We start from the raw sequence: 22,328 nt of genomic DNA, 5'->3' as shown, positions 1-22,328 counted from the left end.
TAGTTAGTAGGTTAACTCGCGCCATGACATTGCGTTAGTCAAATCAAACGCACAGATTCGTCTATCGCTTTACATTCTCACACCAAAACACTGTTAAAGAATAAGGAGAAATCTGTGATCTAGAATTATAATAGTTTGTATGCAGATTGATTTGGTTTTTATTAACGGGTCAAGCTTAGATCGACCAGTACCGTTACCCCAAGGAATAAGTCAAAGAATGTCTGCCTAATCCCGTGCCTGGTGGTTTATTACCCAAAATCATCGGCTAAACCGTCTAACAAAGAGAAATGAAACTAATAATAAGTGAGGCAACTTATTGTGGAGAAATTATATTCTATCATTACAATTAGCTAATTCCAAAGATAGCAAGCATCTGTAAGAGAAAGTTTTCGCACGGTTAAGACGTCAATCAAAATAGATATTACATGTAATGCTTTCTTATTATCACATCACTGTCATAGCCACTTGCTCTCGCGTAAGTGTCGTAGAAAACTTCATGGGTGACCATACTTTATACAATTATGGAACTTCAATTTCCACAATATTTTTTGTATATATTATAACATGTATTATATTCATAAGCTTGGCGTATAAATGAAGATTTTGTTGGGAAGGAACGCATATAAAAGAAATTGGCTTGTTAAATATTTTCGCAGACTCGGATGAATTAAATTCTCTTCCAAGGAAATTTGGAGTCTCACAAGGTTTTTAGTAGTTTCCTTACAGACGTAAAATTTAAGAGGTCCGAAATCTCATTGTCACAAAGCTATCTTCAGCCAGGGTTTTGGCTTTCACTGCCCGCGGCTAACAAAATCGAAAGTGCAATTTTATTCGTCATTACTGATACGATGTGCCGTAATACGGTCATTTTTCTCTATGACACAACGCGAAGGTCAAGAACCTAGACTTCAAATTATTTGCTTCAAGATGTCATGAGAATCACATGTAATGGTAGAATTAGCCAAATATTCTGTGAAACAAAATATTTATTTATTTATTAACACTTCGTTACATTATAATATAAAAAATGAACATAATTAAATTAAAAGGAATCGCTTTCGAGCGATCTCTTCCAGGCAGCCACTGTGAGTAAAGAAAAAAAAAAGTATTAAATTACATAAGATCTACTATCTTATGTAATTTAATACGTTTTTTTTAGGAGTAGATAGAAAATATTTGGTGACTGAAAAATTGTCAGAGTATTGCCAGTTCTTAATTCTACCGTCATTTGATAACTGGAAATAAATTCAGAACCATTAATTTTTTTATAGATATATAAATATTGTGTGTAACGGTACGTTGTGTTACCTACTTATATTTTTAGGTGTTATTTAGATATGACTTAAAGTTGATCAACTTATTGCTTATACCCGGCACATATGTCTTAAATATACCGAAAATTATTCTCCACTACTGTCAGCCTTAATCGCTACACTAATACCGCTCTTAAAGCATGCATTAAAAAACTTAGTAGAAATTATTAGAGCAACATTTAAAGTCTCCGATAACAAATTTTATTAACAGGCGTTATATTTTCAAAGGTAATTTAACAATCTGTTAACCTTTTATTACTCTTTATAATTAGTTTCTTCCTTATATGGAAGACCTAGTTGTAGGTGATACTAAAAAGTTTTATGTCACGGCATTTGTCATTGCCTTTATTTTTTACCGCATATGGTTATACTATGTCTACTATAATCGATATTATTCTCTAATTAATCTGGGGTAAGGCTTGATTGAAACGTATTTAAGTAATTCATAATAATAATAGTATTTTATATAATAGATACTTTAACATTTAAACACGTTTCTATTATATTTCGATCTTCTTTTAAGTATCTGTGTGCCCGTTTTTGGCAAAGGTCTCCTCCAAATCCCGCCAATTCTCTCCGCAATGTGCCACTCTCTTGCCATGTACCACCTGCTGTGTCTAATTTGGTTTATTCACCTTCTAAGTTGTCTTCCTCTTCTTCGTTTGCTATACCATGAGCACCAGTTTGGTATTTTTTTGCTCCACTTTTCTGGTCCTCTTACCATGTGCCCCACCCATTTTAGTAATTCATAGTATGAAAGAAATTGAAGTTTTTTGTCGTAATGTAGAGAAGACGTTTTAAGGCAAGATATGATTATAAAAAATCTGCTCAAACATATTTGGTCAATCTTTAATAGTCCCTTAAAAAGTGACAGGCACAGTAGGTGTAGTAGTATCACCTATTTGTCGATAAATAATGATCAAAGAAACAGTTACCAGCTGATGCTGATAACCTGTAGAAATAGTTGCCCTCTAAAGTATTTCCAAACCAATTCGACTTAGGGTCCTTCAAGAAAGTAGCGTACCAATTCTTAATAGGTCGGAATGCACTCGCGAACCCTTTGGTCTCAGTGTCCATGGATGAGTGAAAGTGAAACGATAACATCAGGTGATGCCTCCCACCCATTTGCGCCCTTTTTTATTAAAAAAATATACAGTTAGCCTTTCAGGCTATCATATAAGTTAAATAATTACTAAACAGTTTTAGATTGACTATGGTAATAATACAATAAAATTATCCAACTAGCGCGAAGCTCGTGTGCACTTCTACGGCGTGTGTTTGCTAGTTTGCCAGTAGCCCACATGACCTACAGATTTATGCAAATCTCGCCGGTTCTATCACCCGTTCTAACGACATAGACTATAGAGAATCCTGTTACAGATACCACGTATTGAGGTTGTTTAAAGGATTATCTCATTAAGAAGTGCTTTAGTTACTATAGAAATCCGATTTATTATTGACATAATTTAATAAAATTAATAACATAAAGTAACAATTGAAAATCCATATTTTAAATCTGTAGTCTTTTACCACGTCTATACAGGAGGTTGATACCGTAGAGTGGATTCGCCACAACTCTATCATAATATGATGTATAAATATAATCTTACAATTATTATCTTTTATTAAAATTATTGATATTGAATTACATTTGACAATAAAACGCGTTAACACCCAGAATAATATAATATCACTTAACAAATTCAAAACTCTCGTTAAACGGAAATTAATCAATAGAGCTTTTTATAAATTTGACGATTATTTAAATGATCCTAATCCTTGGGATTGATTTACTCCAGTTCAAACAATTTGTATGACTTAATGACATGTAGATTAAACAGAGTGGCGAAGAGTTTCTTGCCAGTTCCCTTGACTTACGAATCAATTTATTAATATTATAATAATATTTATTTAATAATAAATATTAATAAATATTATTATAATAATATTTATTTAATAATAAATATTATTAAGCATATCAGTACCAATTAAGGCTTGATTTACGGAAGTGATCGCACGTGTGACGGCCGACCTAATGGCAGGAAGTGGTTTCACCGGCTTCAGATATCTCTCTCTAAAAGGCAAGTATGTCTATGGTAGACTACTCGCGTCGTATGTTATTTGTGAATTAATGGGGAAAACATTTTCTACCTCTATATTAAAGTAAGACACAAACAAGACCTTATTGCCAATCGAACTTTTCCGGGCAATTTTATTTCTTAAATTATAGATTTAAGTCTCAACAGTCAACTTTAAATGTCCAATTAGTTAACGTTTTAACCAACGGTGGTAATAGCGCTATATCTCGTTGTTTTAATATTACCCAGAATGTATATATAGCGAGAATATCAAAGATTTGGGTCGTCCTTGATACCTACTGGTTAAAGATACAGTATCTATTATCTTACTCTCGCGTTTGCTCCCAGTGTTGTTTAAATATTGTTTTAGTGCGATTGTGTTGTATTTTTAATATCTGCTGCACAGTTTCAAGGTGAGATTATTTTTTTGTATTTAAAATATCGGACTCCATTTGACATGTGCCTATCAATAAAGGAATGAAGAATCAAAGACATGAGTCTTTGATTCTTTAAAGTATTAGTAAGTAAAGAGTCTCGTAAATTATTCACTTGTTGTTCATAATATAAGTTTATGATGTCCGAATTGGTAATAATTTGTTTAAGCTTATAATTTTTATAATGACCAAATTACGATTAGTAATTTCGAAATCGTAATTCTAAAACAATATTGTATTGTATATCTCATTATAGTATGATAGTATAAGGCTCCGGTATTAAAACCATGTAAAATAAGAGCAATAGAGACGACAATTTACATAAATAATTATAATGATATATACTGTATGTGACAAAGACAAAACATATTAAATGTTTATGGTAAACATATGTTACGTAATTCACAAGTAGACCCGATATATTTTATATAACGAAGTTAATTACGCGTTCAGTATTTTAAATTATTTTTGAATTTATTAAATTAATGTTATGTTAATTTGAAATTAGAAAACAGCCTCACAAGGAAGGGTGTTGTAAGTTTGACATCTGTTAATTCAGTGTGTTCTGTGAGAGGCATCGTAGATCCTGAACCGATGATACAATTTGGAACAGCACAACATCAGTGCTACCAGCAAACGTGGGTTCTTAGCACTGTCTTAATTTAGTTGTGGATAAAATTAGAAGCATAAAGTCAATGTATTTATTAAAAACAAAAAAAGGTATCGATATAGACAGTATAACATGTTGTTAGTTTCGCTAATTACGTAAAAACTTAAGACTACATTGATATTAATACATGGATCTCACATCTTTGTAGAAGAACTGAGTTGGGAGACTTGTATTTTACAAGTTTCTTTTTTGATGGCAACCTAATAAAAACTTTACCTCATCACTAAAAATGGTCTGAAATGTATTAACTTCATATAAAGTTCATAGATAGGGTTATTTTTATTATTATATTAGTGTAATATAAAGTGACTTGACGAGATATAAGGATAAAGAGATTAGTCACGTTTTATCTTAAACAGTGGAAAATAACATGAATGGACTTTTTACGAAAACATAACAATTTTTTATCTGGGATAACGAAATATTTTTGAATGATACGCAAGACGTCGTAGGCTAATTTAAAAATATTTATCTTATAAAGAAAACATTTGAAGTTATTACGTACGTATACGTATTATCTATTGTAAAGTGAAGAAATTATCGTACGTTATTGGATATTTGTGTTGCTCACCTGTAGATCAATTAAATTGTGTTTTTGATTCTCAACTTAAAATACCTAATGCTTCATTTGTTAGTTGAGTCTATAAGGAAGAATGGAAATTAACTTTTTTCATATTGATTGGAACTTATTTAATAAACTGATAAAGATGACGGACGGATATAGGAGTCTGTTTTACGTATAAAAGATTACGTTTACACGGTGATGAAAATACTGATTTTCTATATTTATGGCTTGTAAAATATATATAAAAAAACATACTAGGAGTAACCTAGTGGTGGTACACAAATTATTATTTACCGGTAAATTTTCATAGTTATAATGTATAATTCAAAAATAAACACTGAACTAAGGGAGAGTTTTGAAACCTGTTAAGTGTATAAGATGTAGAAGCAAACAATGCTTGTTTTAAGCCATTGACTGGAAGAGGTTAATGATAAACACAGCAAGGTCGACGTGGGAAGGCTGCGGTTCTCACGTTCATGTTATAGCTAAACCATCATTTGTATCTCCTATACGTAGAACGAAAGAAAATATGGAAAGTATGAATGCGAGTGAAAAACTTTATGAACTGTAAACTCAACTGAAAATAGAAGATATTTTATCAATTGTCTCTGGCGGCAGTATTCTACAGTAGTGTAAACGCTTGTAAAAAGCCAGTAAAAAAGGAGTAAAATCAAATTTCGATATAATATATTCAAATTAGACAGATTGTTCTATGCCTGCGGCAATTACTAAAAATGTGAAATTTTCTCATTATTGTTGAACTTAGGTAATTAAATAGTTATAAGTTTGACATCTGTTAATTATGTGAGTTCTGCGAGATGCGTAGCTCCTGAACGAATGGACTGATGATCCAATTTGGAACAGTGGTACCAGCATACGTGGGTTCTGGTAGCACTGTCCTAATCTAATGATGGACCTCGAACGTTGTCTGGGTTTAATTATATCTTCGCACATCGAGCGCACAATTCGAGCAAAAAAGTGGATATCTTTTTCTCGAGTTCACGCCATTTTACCCCATATAACTTCGTCGTGGATAAAATTAGGAGGCTGAATTTACTGAACTGAATGAAGTTAATTTATATATTACAAATTAAAAAAAAAACATATAATATTGATATGGTCAGTAATCCAATAAAGGATGTTTTTAGGTTAGATAATTAAATATTCTCTTAAGAAGTCTTAGTGTTACATGGATCTCACAACTTTTTAATGTCATAGTGTTTACGTTATGACTGCCGCAGTAGTTATTCCTGAAAATGAGAATTTTCAATCATTACCGGCAACGCTTCTCCTACCCGCTTAAAATGTAATCATGTGTAGATGAGCATTATCTATTCAGTAATCTGTTCAACATTGAACCTGACATTAAGCCTAAGATAGTACTATAAAGGCAATACCTATACAAGACCATATAATAATAACAATTTCATAGGTAGATTCTTTCATAGACGAAATAACTTGATACTAGACGGGGTTGCAATTATTAGAGATGTTACCTATTTTAATGTGCTTTTGGGAGAATACCTGATTTAAAAAAAAAAATTGTTTTATCTAAAACCTTATTAAAGACATTATAACTGAGCATTATATCCTTTCAGTTTCTCAAACGTTTCTAACGTTATCATTAAGTTTCACTTTTTAAACAATTTTGGCTTTGCACTTTCCATGCATATATTATGGTTAATGTTGCATTTAATTCGGTCTAAAGTAACAGCTACTATTCAGATATAAAGAGATTTATAATGAGTTGAAAACGCTGCATCCCGATTTTGATTGATGTCCTCCAAACCAATGCGGTAAACGACCCGAGATGTTATCTCACGACGAGTTTTTTGTTTTATTTTAACCAACAAAGGAGTTTCGTCTTCGGCCAGGTTTTACCAAACATTTACAGCTACTCGTTTGAAATGAACTTATTGATGTTGAACCTTAAATTAATATGTATTCATTAGTATATGTGCTATTGCTTATAAAATAAAATGCTGATAATTGAGCCTATCTGTATTCGCTCATAGTGTTATCTCTTCTCTCATACTACATGCATGACATAAACGGAATAAATTTAAGTTTGCGAATACCAATCCTGAATATTTTAAATAATAATCTTAAAATATAAATTTGCTAGTCTTCGCATATGTTAGAAATTAACTTGAAGCATGACGTCAGTCGTCCTCCAGTGATAAGCGCACGCGCATATTTTGACATACGACCACAATACATCGCTAATTTAGCTCTATTAGCGTTGCACTTGCAATCCTCGTACATTTTACAAAATACTAATTTAATTTATCGTAATATTATGTATCTAAATAAAAGCTTTCTAAAAATAACATTTTATTTAAGTTTATCGAATAATTAACTGCCATTAGTCGGCGCGAACATTGTGCCCTCACAAAAAATACTAAGTAAATAGTTTTCCTTAAAATATTTAGTCTTTAAGTGCTTATCGGGATGCAATAGACGAGGTCCTATACCAACTATTGCTGTTCACCTCATCGATTGCAGAATATAGTGAATAAGTTAAAATCGTGTCTCGTGGTTGTATGACTTAACATTTCTTTTCTTCAATTTGAAACCAAGTTCATGTTAACAGTGATATTAGAGACACGGATTTTAATTACCAAAACTTCTAGGACTCGGTGTAAAGTGAAATCTTGCATTAAGCACTTAACTAACGAGATATTTTGTCTCTTTTCAGTATACTTAATAACGATTTTATGGAAAGAGACGAAACAGTAATAACACTGGTTGCGATTTTTAAAATATTTGTCTAAATAGTTTCGTATTTTTAACACATGTTCGCATACGTTCATTTTTTATAATGTACTAACGCCTATTATTACCTATCTGTAAGTTATCTAGTAAGTATCTATTAGAAAGGCAATATTTTTTTAATGACACAATGTTAATGAACATAATACTTTATAATAGAAAATGCCTCCTCAAGCCAATCAAAGATACGTTTAATATTAAACCATAGTGAAAGAGATATGGTTTACACTCCAATTAATTCACAAGATTTCTCGAATATGGATAACCGGTAGTTAAGAAATAATCTTGTTTTAGAAAAGTTAACATGTCCAAGTTCTGGGTTTATCGGGCAAGACCTCGACCTTTCGTTATGTTACGTTATGCGGTTTTGTTGGATGCTCGTTTCATAACGGACATTTAGGTTGCATTAACAGGTAGATCTGAGGCTTGCAAAAGTCGAGATTACAAATTTCTATTGTGTAGTAGTGATTAGTGCAAATAATTAGATGATCACTGGCCATATATTTCTTTTATTTTAGTCATACTCCTCTGAAATGTATCAATTCATATATAACACTTATTGTATAAAGTATGGCAACAGTCAGCTTTATTCCATGGGCAGAAGCATCACTTAATCAGGTGAGCCCACTGCCCGTTTACACCGTGCTATTAAAAAAGGATATTTGTTGTATAAAAAGGCAAATTTCTTGGCCACATAAGTATCAACAAAATGCACGAATAAGGAATAGCCAAATGCCTGTCCACTTTATGGTAAGGCTGCCCATTAGCGATCAAATATTATAACTGTTATGAACCGTTAGCACCCGGATATAATTTTGTTATAATAACGAGTCGTAGCAGCAACAAGAAGTGAATCTAAGAAAATAGGCTATACTAAAAGTAATCGTCTCTTTCTGTCAAAATGTATTTATGGTAGGTAGGTATGGTAGGTAATGTATTTATTTACTAGCACTAGTCCCAGGACCTTTTATCAACTACATAATCGTTAATTCCGTAGTAAGCCTTTTTACACAGCTTTTCTTTAATACATTTATTTTTTTAAAAGGCAGAGATAAAAGAGCCTCTAGGATTTTATCAAAGAAGAGTATCCCTTTTCCACAAAAAAAGAATTACTAACTTTAAATAGTTTAGTACTGGGAAATTGCAGCCTGGTTTTGTTCCGAGTATTAACATTGTGCGTATGTTCTATTCTAGCAAACCTATCACTATTTTTGTATACATACATAATATTTTCATAAATATATTGCGAGGGAAAGGTAAGCATATTAATTTTCTTGAATTTATCTCTCAGAGATTCCCTACATTATAAAATATAGATTGCACGAATAGCCCTCTTCAGGATGAAAATATTTTCGACATCAGGAGCATGACCCCACAATAATAAGCCATAAGTCATTAAGCTGTGAAAGTAACTAAAATAAACAAGTCTAGTTGTATCGACATCAGTTAGTGAGCTAATTTTTTTAACCGCGTAGACTGCAGAACTAAGTTTCTTCGCCAATCCGTTAATGAGGGAACCACTGAAGTTTTTAATCCATGGTGATTCCAAGAAATACAGTTGTATTCTATTATACTACTTAACAAAATCAATGTCCTCTTCAAATATTTCCGCATATCCCATTTGTGAGATGGAAAATATCAAAATCGTCATAATTAGTGTGTTTGTGAATAAGAAGTCTAGGATACGTTTCCCATATATGTTCCTCCATATAAATAGCTCACAACAACAACATATTTCTCAATGCTAAACTACGTAAATAATGTAATCATGTATTACGATTTATCTACGCCTTGCTGTCAATGCAAAGTGCATATAGAATTCTTAATGTGATCACATTCCATCATACTATGTAAATGTCTCATAATGTTAATTAAAACATTATATCACATGTACTTTAATACATCCGTTGTAATACTTATTATTATGGTATCTGTGTACAGGTTATTTAAAAACTAATTATTATATAATGCTGTCACAGGGACCAAACTTTTTATTTCAATTTTATATTTATATAGGTCAAGAAAATTGTGAATAATGTATATTTTATTGTTATGATTACTTATAAACATTATGTAATGTCTACATAAACTAAAAATGCTTATATAATTTTACATATGTAAACCAAGTGAAGGTACGACAGTCTATCTAATAAATATAGGTCGTTAGGCGGGAATATTGAAACGCTCCATAAAAAGTCTTATATGTATATTAAATAAGCCAATTAGAGGTACTATTTGTATACCCTTAAACGTAAGACCCTTCATATGTTCATATTTACATGATCGAGTTATGTATTACACTAAAGCTTATCTATGTAAACTAATTCGTATCAGTGACATACGTTTTATATCCTTAATATATGTGGTGACTAGTGAACCATCAAAGCCAACGTAGTACTTGTATAGGAAGAAGCTGAAACTGATTCAGAAATATCTAAACAACGTATTTCTCTTAACATTGTATAGAAAAGGGATTCAAACCTCAAAGTGTAAGAATCTATGAAGACATTTGTCATACATCTCATGAATACCACAAAACAAAGAACTGCATTTGTAACGTATGTACATATGCAGGAACGTCCATATTTCATTATTGACAGAGCATTCATATGGAATTTCCTTGCTCAAGTATGTAAGTCTTTATAAACATGAATAAAGCGAATAAACAGTTTTAAGTCGATTACGGATGAAATTCATGATGACAATATTAAATCAGACGAATATTTTATTATTATTGATTGAAGTTTGTGGCCTCTCTCTCTTACAAAATGAGTGCAAAAGCTGCACGTTTAAGTGCTCTGTACCATATTCTACGCATAGTGCTTAAGCAAGCAGCTGTTGACTTTGGTGTTTTTGTTTTGGTTTACGGTGAAACATCGTGAGGAAATCGGATAGTGTTAGACAATCAACGACGACTCAGCCGTAATTGTCTAATAATTTAAATAGATATTTATTGGTTCATAACTCCGGATTAGAAGTTCTTTCAGCCTATATTAGTTTAAAATTCTTATCTCAGATTTATTTTAAGCGTTTTTAACTTTTTCTAGCGGTTCACGAATACGCTTAAAATATGGTTGTTATTGTCTGTATGAAGCCTAAACGTCATGGTGCTAAATTATCATGCAAATAGTTTGTATCACACAATTAAGTCGTGATGTGTACCTTGCGACGGCTTGAAGTTTCCTTAGGACGTGATGGAAATAGTAATACTCTTTGTTTTATAAATAAGAGCACTGCGCCATTTGCAGGAAAATTGAGTCCAAGATGAGGCATAGTTTTGATGTTACTACATATCTAATTTTTGAGGCATTTAATTAAAAAAGAATTGGATAAGAATGTAAAATAAAAGTTGTAACGATAGCGCGTTTCGTTTGATTGTGGTTGGTAAACAGTATCTCTCATCCAATCAGTAACACGCCACACTAAACGTTTTCTCAATCCAACAAAACGCCACCAATTTGTCTAGTGTAACACACAAAAGAAGGCTTCAAATGTGTGTGTTTGACACTAACTATTAAAATAAGTAAAATTTCCATCTCCATGCTTCAAAGATACAATGCTTTGTGAATTCATTGCATTTTCCTGGGGGGCTCTGATCGGGGCTCGATTCCCAAAAACAAAATAATAATTTAAGGTTGAAAGGCACTTTAGGAATCGTGTCTACAAATAGAGGCAGTTTATACAACCATCACACACAAACACAAAATTGTCGAAGTATTCATAAGTTGAGGATAAACTCCGAGTAAAATTCCACGTTAGTTATATAATACTACTATTTGTATAGTAGTATTATTTATGAAATTGTATTCTAATACTATTCATTTTTAAATGAGCTATAACGCCAATAACTGAGTGCCTTTTACAGTTTGTTCTTCGTAATAAAGAGGCGTAGAGGCATGTAGATGTACTATAAATGTAGCCACATATTTTATAATAAAGCGTTGCTCCGTACTTAAGTAGGACTGCACGCGTCATTCAAATAACAACAATATCATGTCAGGGTTGTCAGTTTGCTATTTGAATATAATATTAAATTAATTTAAAACTATATATAATTATATTAAAAGGGAAACTTATTAACTTATCGTCGAATTGTCGACCACCAGTCACTTTTCGAGCGGCTTGATCCCTTGGCGTTGCGTAGAGAAGTGGGGTCTCTCTGAATCTTCAACCGCATTTACCACGAAGAGTGTTCTGAGGAGTTGTTCGGATTACCTGCAGCTGAATTTCATCATCGGACGTCAGAAAACAAAATACCATCCGTATCACCTCAACGTCCGTCGTTCCACAACTGAGCGTTTTTATGGCAGTTTTTGCGGCGCACCACCACTATGTGAAACCAGCTATAGTTAAAATAATGGCATTTGTGAGTCTGACAATGTGAGTGTCTATGAGAGATGGTATCACATAACATCGGGTGAGACACCTGCCCGTTGGCCCCCCGTTCATTACATTAGAACTTAGATGATAAAGTATAATGAGTAATTTACTAAGGCTTCTTTCTTGACTTTGACAATGTAAATAATGCCTAAAAATATTTTCATTTATTAAGAGCAACTGGCAGCCCTATAATTATAAGCTTAATGTAGTCGCATACTTTGCTAGGAATGGCGCATGTCATCTAATGGACGCCATGATTTGTGAATAATACTTTATTGGTTATTTTCCATGTATTAAAGCCGTTGAAAATCGTATAACACACCATTGAAGAGAAATTTCATATAACTGTTAAAATCATAATTCAGAAGTCATTTGTATGTAACACTCAAATACTTAGTATTTTCATTAATAATCTTGTGGCTACTTAAACGTATAACTCCTAAATTAAACTAAACATTGTTAAAATCACTGTTCACTTCACGTACATTTTACACATTCAATTTCTATGTCTTGAGACAAAGAGATACTCTTATATAAGTATTCAAAAATTATTATTATTATTATATTACTTGGTGTATTACTTTTGGAAAAAATGTATTATTCAATAAATGATTATTTGCGTGAGACACTGTAGTTGATATAAATTTAATAAGGTTTGATATGATATGTAAAATACAAATAAAATAAGTATTTACCAATTCATACGACTAATAATGTAAAACTCCTTTAAAGTCAAATTTGCGCGCCATTGTGTGCGGCAGAATATGCGAACTTACTATTGTACCACCTTACACATTTTTGTACCAAATTCTTGCAATAAATAATTATTATAAGTATAATTAATTCTTCTAGGTACTCATATGAACAGCAAGTGTTGAGTAGCAAGTGTTAATTTCTGATACCTTAAAAATAAATTCTTTATAGAAAACGGATTGAATGAAATATTGAATTGATATCATCTCTGTCAGTTGCTGCTTGCAAAAGCCGCTAAGCCGACGGAATATTATTCTGATATTAATGGTATAAATCAAAAAATTGCCCCAAGAAAAGCCATGGCTGAAATCTGTCTCAAATCTTACCTACATAAATGATTTATTTTAACACACTCTTGGTACTGATTACGAAACGTTAAGTGGAACCGCGTGTAAGTTTTGCTAACGATTTTTATAAAATAATGCTGAGTTGTTGTAACAACTTCGTAACAAGTGACGCAATCATTAGGAAATAAAACACTGTCGGACTATCAATTAATTCTTTTTCCCGTCAAATGTATGGCAATATATTTTGCTTTGTGGGTTTGGCAGTGGTTAGCTCACGTCTAAGCGTCGCGTTGGGGTCATCTGTTTCCACAGGTTTGCGTCCAGCGTCTACAGTGTACAGTATTGAGGACGACAGTTTGTTGGCATATGGTAGACGGGCGAGTATGCAGAGCTAGGTCAGGCTCGATGTATTGGTGCAGTTCGCAGTCCACGGTAACATTCGCCTCCTAAACAACATCTCAAAAGCTGTTCTTAGGGTTTAACATTTGCCTTTCTCGAATCAAGTAGAAACGTGTGTAATAGCCAGACCAATATATAGGCCAATAGTCAGCCTACAGGAAGATAGGGAATACTAGGGCTCGTATAAATCTAATTTTGGTTTTGATACCAATTCCTCTTTTCTTCTAGACATTGCTTAAATGTGTCATGGCGTTTTTAAACATGCTGATGTACCTTTTTATCTCGGGGACTCTAGTGCTACTTTGGTAAGAGATAAGTCGTTCTTCGTCGACCTCGGCTAGATAAAGTTAAGTAATAGTTTAATTATCACGGTTGTTATTTGCGTGATCACGTAATAAAGCTAGGATATATAGAAGATTTTAATGAGCTATTATTTGTATGCCGCATTGTGAAATTTGTAATTTAAAGGACTAATAACAAACCTGGTAACCAATGAAATCTTGTAGATATTATTATAGTACGATCCGCTTGATAAAATAAATACAGGGTGGGCCTCGGAATTTTGCGATTTTGAAAAAAATATAAAAAAGGAACCAAAAGTAATACTTAAACAAATTTATTTTTAAATTAATGTTACCATTTGGGAAATTCACTTTTTAAAAATAACATCATCTAGATGGGCACCATCGCAGTGCAAACACTCTTCGTTACGTGATAGAAATGGTACTAAGGCTAGATATTTCACCATTATCATTTAATCAAAGTAAATTTTAGTTCAAAAGGAAATTTGATATATGTTTAGTGCTTTAATGCATGTTTTGATTCATAAAAATATTTTGAAACGTCAATTTTAAACTAAAACGAAACAACCTACTATAATAAGAATTTCTTCTTTTGTACGCCCTTTCTAAGCTCTTTTCTCTTTCTAAACGCTATAAAACCGCAGAATTTACTTTCAAACAGTATAGACCACATTCATAAATGATTTCTGGGCTATTTGCCTTCGTCTATTACGGTAATTTCAAAAACAAATTTGCGGAACAGAATTACTATTGACTGATTGAAATCTCTTGTCACAGACTTCACGGTTGTGCTCTGCGGAATGGGTTTAGATGAATTGAAAAATTATCTTGGCTTTTGTTTTCAATAACAATTCATTTGATATGTGGCTTTTACGAACAGTATAATGAAAATACGGCGATTTTGTTTCAAGGTTTATCCTGAAAATTATGAATGGCTTACGAACGTTCTAAGGAGTACAACCAAAAAAATTATAAATAAGCCCGTATAACAATGAGTTACGGATCCCTCAGATTTATACAGGTATTTAAATAAAATGTTAGTTACTAACCTACTGTAATTTTTCTCGCTAAGTGAATGTAATTCTTTGGTAAATAAAGTATGTTTGAACCGAACATTTTATTTAAATACCTGTATAAATCTGAGGGATACAGGGGTACATGTGTTATGAAATATTTTTAAATAAGCTATATAAAATAAAAATATTAGTTTCTAACAATATGTACAATATTATTTACAAAAGTGCAGGTAGGTCGCATTGATGTTACAACGTGCATTATGTGACTATCGAATAGAAATAATTTCTTAGACTCTCGTTCACAGATATAAATAAATAAATGCCAGAAGGGCCTTTTTGATGTTTTATAAATACATATTTATACCGTTAATATATGTATATTTTTATTATTGTTATTTTATAGGTATGTTGTTAATTATATGTACTTTTAAAAGTTTTTTTTAAATTTGTAAAAAGGTTTATTTCTTTTAAACTGGAAGGCATTGTATTTTTATGTGACGATTTCAATACTTTTTTATGCTATAAAATATAAGTTAGGTCTCATAAAAAGATAGAGAAAACGCTTAATTAGAATAAATAACTAATGAAATGTATACGTATACAGCCACAGAGACTCGTTAAATTAGTTTTAGTTTTATATTTATTCCTGTTTAAACTAATTTTATTATTATTTTATAACTTAGTTACAATAATTAATTAGTTAGGTTAGTTAGGTTAGGTAATTTTGCAACTGTTCTATGTTTGTGAGTTTTGAAATAAATATATTATGAAACATGTAATAAAATATAAATCGTCATAACAATAACAGATGTGTGGTCTGTTGTGAAAAAAAATAAAGCCATAGAATCGTCTAGACAAAGACAATTTTTCAGTCTTCCGCAAAAAACTAAACATCAGAATACTAATATGTAGGAGATATTTACTAAGTTCAAGAATTAGAGCAAAAAGGCAGTACGAATTGGCCGTGCATCGAGGAAGTGTTTTGTTATGCGGTCGTCGTCCACACTTTCAATGCAAATAGCTGTTCTAACTGTAATCACCTGTGATGCCAATTCGGATACGCACGTATCTCTATTGTGAATATAATTAAATACTCTTTTCTCAGGTTAAAATTGCCTCGTAAAGATCTGATGCTATTTTGCGCATTAAAATTTTGTCAGTCGGTTTAAAATGTCATATTAATTCGAGTCGTGTTAACTCACCCTGTTCTTGATACATTATCAAAATTGCATTACAAACTAAGTATTGTTTTTAAATAATAATTATTTTTAATAATTAAATAATTTATTTTATTTAAAGCGTTACCACAAATGGATAAAAAGAGAATAAATAGTAGATTAAAGAGCGCAAAAAGACTGATGGCACTAATAGATACGTCTCACTTATTAAATATAGCATATATATTTTACAATAAGTGTTTGCCATTTTTTATGATGATTTGCTATTTTAAAAGAGTACCGAGAGTTTTTTTTACGCCGGGATTTTCTCTCGACTCGATGAGTATGGATGTGATAAAAATTTAATGTCGTGGAATAAGTGATACCTGTATCTTATATTCCATAATAAACATTTTTTTTTATAAAGGACCACACAATAACCTATATCTTACGTACAAAAGTTTTTTTTTTAATTATCTAAGCTCACTTGAGTAATTTATCGTGGGTTCATTTTAAAATCGTGGGCTCCCCAGTTACTGTAAGTACTGACGGTTAAATAATTAATAAAAAATAATGCAGGGTAAATCATTAAGCTCCTTTTATTTTTGTCGTTATTGTGTCAATTATATAATCACGAGAATGTGTAATTGTGGTGATTTTAATCAGTTAGTGAACACAGAGAGTTAACTTTTTTAACTATGGCCCATAGGTCTCGCCTGTTATTTTGTATTTAAACTATATATACATGAAACGCTCCAGCAGCTCAAACGAATGTCCATGGCTTCACTAACATTTTAAATTAAGATACTTTGTTGTCGCAAAAAAAGATACTAAAATAGTTTTATTCATAACTTTATTGCTATTTAAATTTCGAATGCTACAGTTTCACAATGTTTTATTATAAACTATTTATTTATTACTTATTATTTATCTTAAGAAACGAGGTGTTATTCATGTACCTATTCCAGCCATAACTTCTGTAACAAATGAAAATGCTATTTTATTAAATGAAGTAATGTAATATGTATTATAAAAAATTATACCTACATATTTATTAAACTCTTAGCTGAAAAGAAAAAAATATTCTATACTAAATGACCACTATTAATCTGTTTGGCAACGAATCTATGGAATTATGCACAATTTCCAAGGGAAATTTCTGTTTCTCCAAAGTCCAAAACCAAAGACTCAATGTCGCCGTGTCGTTTAGAGTATGTCATGTCCTCTAAAACTGACCATAACTTGAACTCTAAGGGGTTGATCAGTCTGGTAGGTCTGGACTAGATGAGAGCCAGTCTTTAGCTCTTTAAAAGTCAGTTGGTATCAAGCCAGGCTTGGATAGTTCCCTACTAAAATCCTACTGGAAAGTCCACGGTATATTTTTGAATAATGTTTACTTTGACTGAAGTTTTCACTCCTTATTCACAAGAATGTAGTTTATGTATGTAGTTGACTCCACTGATAAGCCACGCCCCACCAAAGCATCGCATTCCATATTTTAATTTGAAAATGAACACGAAAAAATATGTGAAATGGCGCAAAATCGAGAGGAGTTTTTAAAAGTTCCATATTCAAAATAATAAAAAAGTTGAACAGTATTAATGGCAAGACTAGTTATGATCCTACATGAAATATTTGTCTAAAAAATCTATTGGTTATGCTGGAATAGAGCACACGACCTCAGGGTTATATTTGTGGTCGGTTCAGTAAGGTCCTGAAAGTAAATTTACAGCTAATAACAACCGATTGTATGCACTTTCAAAATCATTCTCATCATTAATTTCATAAAATAAGAAATTGTTAATCGGAATGTCACAAAGTAGAGTAATGTGTAACGGAGGCACATACAACACAAATTATGCGTGAAAGCTTTTTAAAAGGCTTTATGTATTAAATTGATACATAACTAAATAAACTTTTTTCATAATCATCAAAACAAGAAAGCATGTATGTTGAGAATATTATATTTTTGAACATTCTACGCAATTTTCTTTTTCTTTATAATCTACTGTATTTTATGTAACAGTCAAATTAAAGTAGATCTACTTGAATCATATCAAGCCTGGAAGCACCGACGTATTGGCGCGCTTTCACGACTTTCACGAGTTTAATATTCTGCGCAGACGAAGGCTTTAACTTCGTTCTGGCTAGTTAGCACGTGTGTGATCATTTCGGTTTCCGGATAAATATTTAATCGTACCGCCTCAATAAATAACTTAACTTCGAATTAACACTTTGTCACCACAAAATGAAATGTTTTGCTTTGATCAAACCGTTTCATTTGGTACTAACCACCTTACGGTGGCAGTCAGATGTCGTTAGTACCAACAACCAACGCGACGGAGTTAATTAATTTGGGTTTAAACACACTTCCCATGACTTACTTGCCTTACTGTCCTATAACTCTTTAGATAGGGCAGAGGGCGATCGGTCTTGAGCCTCGAGATTCACCTCGCTCAAAGTCTTTCTGGCTCTCTTTGCCTGGTCTGCAATTGTTCACCGCCAGGTTTGCTTGGGACGGCCAGGCTTCCGCTTTCCTTGCGGATTCCAATGAAGAGCCTGCTTGGGAATATAGTTGGGAGTGTATGGCCTATCCAATCCATTTGTGTCGCTTGATCTGCTGGCTGACCGGGTTTTCTCGGCAGGGCTCCCAAAGTAGCTCGTTAGAGATCTGACAAACCTTAAACACTTCCTATGCAAAACCTTAATCTTAAATAAAGACTCAAGATGACTTAAGAGTTGATCCAGTTTGAATTTGACATACCGAAATCATATTGGTTTTGTGTGGCATTTTAGTAGCTAATGTAGGCCATGATAACATAAAGAAACCACAGATTGTTATATATGTCAAGTATGTTGATATCAATTTATCAAAAACAGATGAAATAATTGACTTTTAATCTTATCTGAAATTTGATATTTATTAATTAAATTTATTTGTGAAAGTATCACATATGACATATTTCTAGAATTGTATTGTATGCGGAGTAATGTTTAGTAGTTAATACAAAATTTACATTATTAACTGTTACCTCTGTTTAGGCTGGTTTTGTATAAAAATAATTAAACATATATTTATTGTGTATTTGGTTTTATTTTTTTTCAGATTGCATCATAATGTCCAAACACGTTGCGACAAATCTCCAGAGGAGCAATAGTTTGTCATGGCGTTCTCTCAATACCGAATGCGTAAGTCGCTTTTAATCTTTGACTAGACATAAGGTCATAATGCATAATGCCATAAAAAAGATAACTTGTAAAAAAAAAAAACTCGTAACTCAGTTCTTCTACCATAAAAAGTTATTGAGTCCCTACTCAAGAAGCTGTTTTAAGTTATTACGAAATTAGTTATTACAACATCTTATAGTATATCAATATTACAAATATGAATTATAATATCCTTTCCTTGATTTATACACTAAACACTAATTGTATTCTGAATTTGAAGCTCCTATGTCTGCTAGAAGTGCCTTCGAGTTTTGATGATCGGTCAGTCAGTGAGTTAGTTGCAAAATTATGAAATTTTACTAGTTATTGTAAAACTACTGGTGCAAATTTTAAATATACCGTGTTAATACAATCCCAGCTTGGTAACTTCAGCCTTAATAGCAGTCTTCAGTAACTGCTTGAAAAGCAAGGTACAGCCGTGCTGCTTTTTTGCTCGACTTGGCGGGCGCACTGCCGTACCCCCAATACAATAAACACTACATAAACTATCTTCGTCCATAATTACCTTAATACTGTCAAGGTTCAACAGCTAAACAAAAGAAGGAAGTATGGCAGTTTATCACATTTCATGTCCAACAGACGCGTCGCGATCGGCGCGTGAGTGTGATTGGTCAAAAGTATCTCTGGATTCAATTATATTTCGTTTAACTTCTAACCTGACACAAAACAATAATGAATATTGCAACAAAAAGTAATTGTCAGTTCTGTCTTCACGACTAGTGTGTTTAACACTAACTTTTTGCTAGTCAATTAAAAGTAATTGATGCGGTTTTACTTTCTATCAGAAAGTCGCGTTTACACTGATTTATTACTGGACAAATGAAAATATAGTTTTGTTATATATCAACAGCTTTCCTCTCATTTCCACGCGATTCGTATGAAATATTAAACTTTTTCTGCGATGTAATCTTTACGCGAATGATGAAGTATTGTTTTGTTAGATTTAATATTGTGACTTGAATATACGAATTACTTAATATTTTTATCGTACAGTCATGAATGATAGGTAAAAATCAACATTATAATAAATAGATATATAGACTCAATACAATACATTTTACATTCAGTATTACTTTAATAATAGAAGCAGAGAATATCAGAAGTTAAATTTCTTTGGATATTTTCAAGTTCTTTAATCTAGATTTCCACACTTTATTTTGCAATATAGCTCATCATAGGTTTAAATGTGGACCGTGATCCCAAAACCGTAATCTTTCCCCTGCTAGGGCCTTTGTAATCTTTAAATAAATATAAGTCTTCAGATAAAGAGTATACTTTTTGTTTGTATCAAAATGTTTAATTTTAAAGCCTAAAGCGACGGATAAGCACGTGAAGGTGTCGATCATGTCCTGATTTCGAAATGTTGGAAGCAACCGACTCATTGGGTTACTACAGTTATGGTATCACAGGTGCATATCTCTGCAAAATAATTTCATTAGCGTGGCCAGTCTCGATATAGATTAACAACTGGAATTGTAATGCGCCAATTCTTCTCAGTATTTGTTTTTAATCGTTAAACCGACAGCCCGTTTCCTTTTAAAGCCATTAACATTATTCTGAGCAAATTTTCAGAGGTGTCAAGGCACGCAAACAATTAAAGGAAGCTCTGAATGGGAGGAAATCGCAGATGTCAACAGCATTGTTACTGTTTGACGGAAACCGTAAAAACACTTATACTTAATTGTTTAATTTTGGTTAAACAGTAAAGTTAAAGTCCAAAATGTTTTGTCAATTATTGTAAAAGACGACAGTAGTTATATCTATAATGAATATTGTAGAGGGAATCGAATTATATACATTCTAGTGGCTTAGTGATTACTGACCGAGCCCTGTACATTTTTAGAAATTTACTTAAAAACTCAGCAAATCTATACTGTTTATAATATTAGAAGATGGGCAGTGGGAGGAACAGTCTTTCACGTCACGACAATAAGAATGGATTTTAAACTATAATTATTTTTATTTAAACGTTAAAAGAGTCTACAAATGTCTTCCAGTACTTAGTGTTATCGTAGAATGTGTCGTGTTGGATTCCTCGGTAACAATTCATGTGTGTTTTCTTATATTTATACTTAGTCATTGATTTATTTTTCATAAAAAAGATGATTCCTATAGAACGGTATGGCTATCACAGATCACTATACTGTGATACCACTCCCTGAGAAACATTTCTAAGTTTCCTTACATAAAGAAATATTCAACATCAAAAAGAAACAATCCTGTTACGATTACTCATACAAATGGAGATAGCTGATTAAGCGGAGTTTATTTTTTGTGAAACGTGTACGAGGGACGAGTTGAGTGCATTGACTTCAACTGAGGTCATTTTCAGGGTTAGGTCTGGTCCTCCAGTAAAGAGTGCGTGTAAAATTTGTCGTTAATTTTGTTACACAATTTTAAACTGTACTTTTATATTATTATTCTTTAACAATTTTTGTCCATGGGCGGTATCACCGTATCATCAGTTTGCCGTTCTATAAAAAATAATGTTAATATAATCAAATTTTCAAGAATATAACTTGTTTGAATGACGGCAGCGGTCCTGCTCTACCCATGTTATATTTAATATATTTCAAATTCAGGAAACTGCGGTACTAATAAAGGTAATAAATACGTTCGTTATCATTGGTGGATTTCAATAAAATAAATTGTACTACAGCCTCAGCTTACCAAATTTTATAAGTAAAATCTTTTTTAGTTGATTACCAACGAAACTACAGTAGCAAAATGTACGTTTCCAAAGGCAACATAGCCTTAAACTCCTATAACATTACTCTGGAACTGCTAACAGTGACGGCGATACCGATCTCGAGATTTTTGTATGAAAGTTGGTTGTAGTTTTTCTCAATAAAGATATAATAAAGATCCAAAAAATTAATTAAGAATTATCTATAATCCTAATATCAGTGGACCAGATGCCAAACGTGTCTGCCATCTTTAGTGGTTTATGAATAACGTGACCAGAGGTCCCGTT

General features: G+C 32.2%; 1 protein-coding gene across 1 annotated transcript in view; it reads left to right on the top strand.

The window, feature by feature from the left end:
* The first annotated feature begins 3,766 nt into the window (after positions 1–3,766).
* The window catches only part of LOC123714226 (rho GTPase-activating protein conundrum), a 79,951-nt gene continuing 61,389 nt past the window's right edge, over positions 3,767–22,328 (top strand). Inside the window, exons 1-2 of the mRNA XM_045668419.1 lie at positions 3,767–3,804; positions 19,233–19,315. Of these exons, the coding sequence (XP_045524375.1) occupies positions 19,244–19,315 (72 nt within the window). The 5' untranslated portion in view covers positions 3,767–3,804; positions 19,233–19,243. The remainder of the gene's footprint in view (positions 3,805–19,232; positions 19,316–22,328) is intronic.

Source organism: Pieris brassicae, chromosome 9, assembly GCF_905147105.1.
Source record: "Pieris brassicae chromosome 9, ilPieBrab1.1, whole genome shotgun sequence".
Taxonomy (NCBI): Eukaryota; Metazoa; Arthropoda; class Insecta; order Lepidoptera; family Pieridae; genus Pieris; species Pieris brassicae.
The sequence above is the reverse complement of the archived record's forward strand: the minus strand, read 5'-3'. Positions and strand labels throughout refer to the sequence as shown.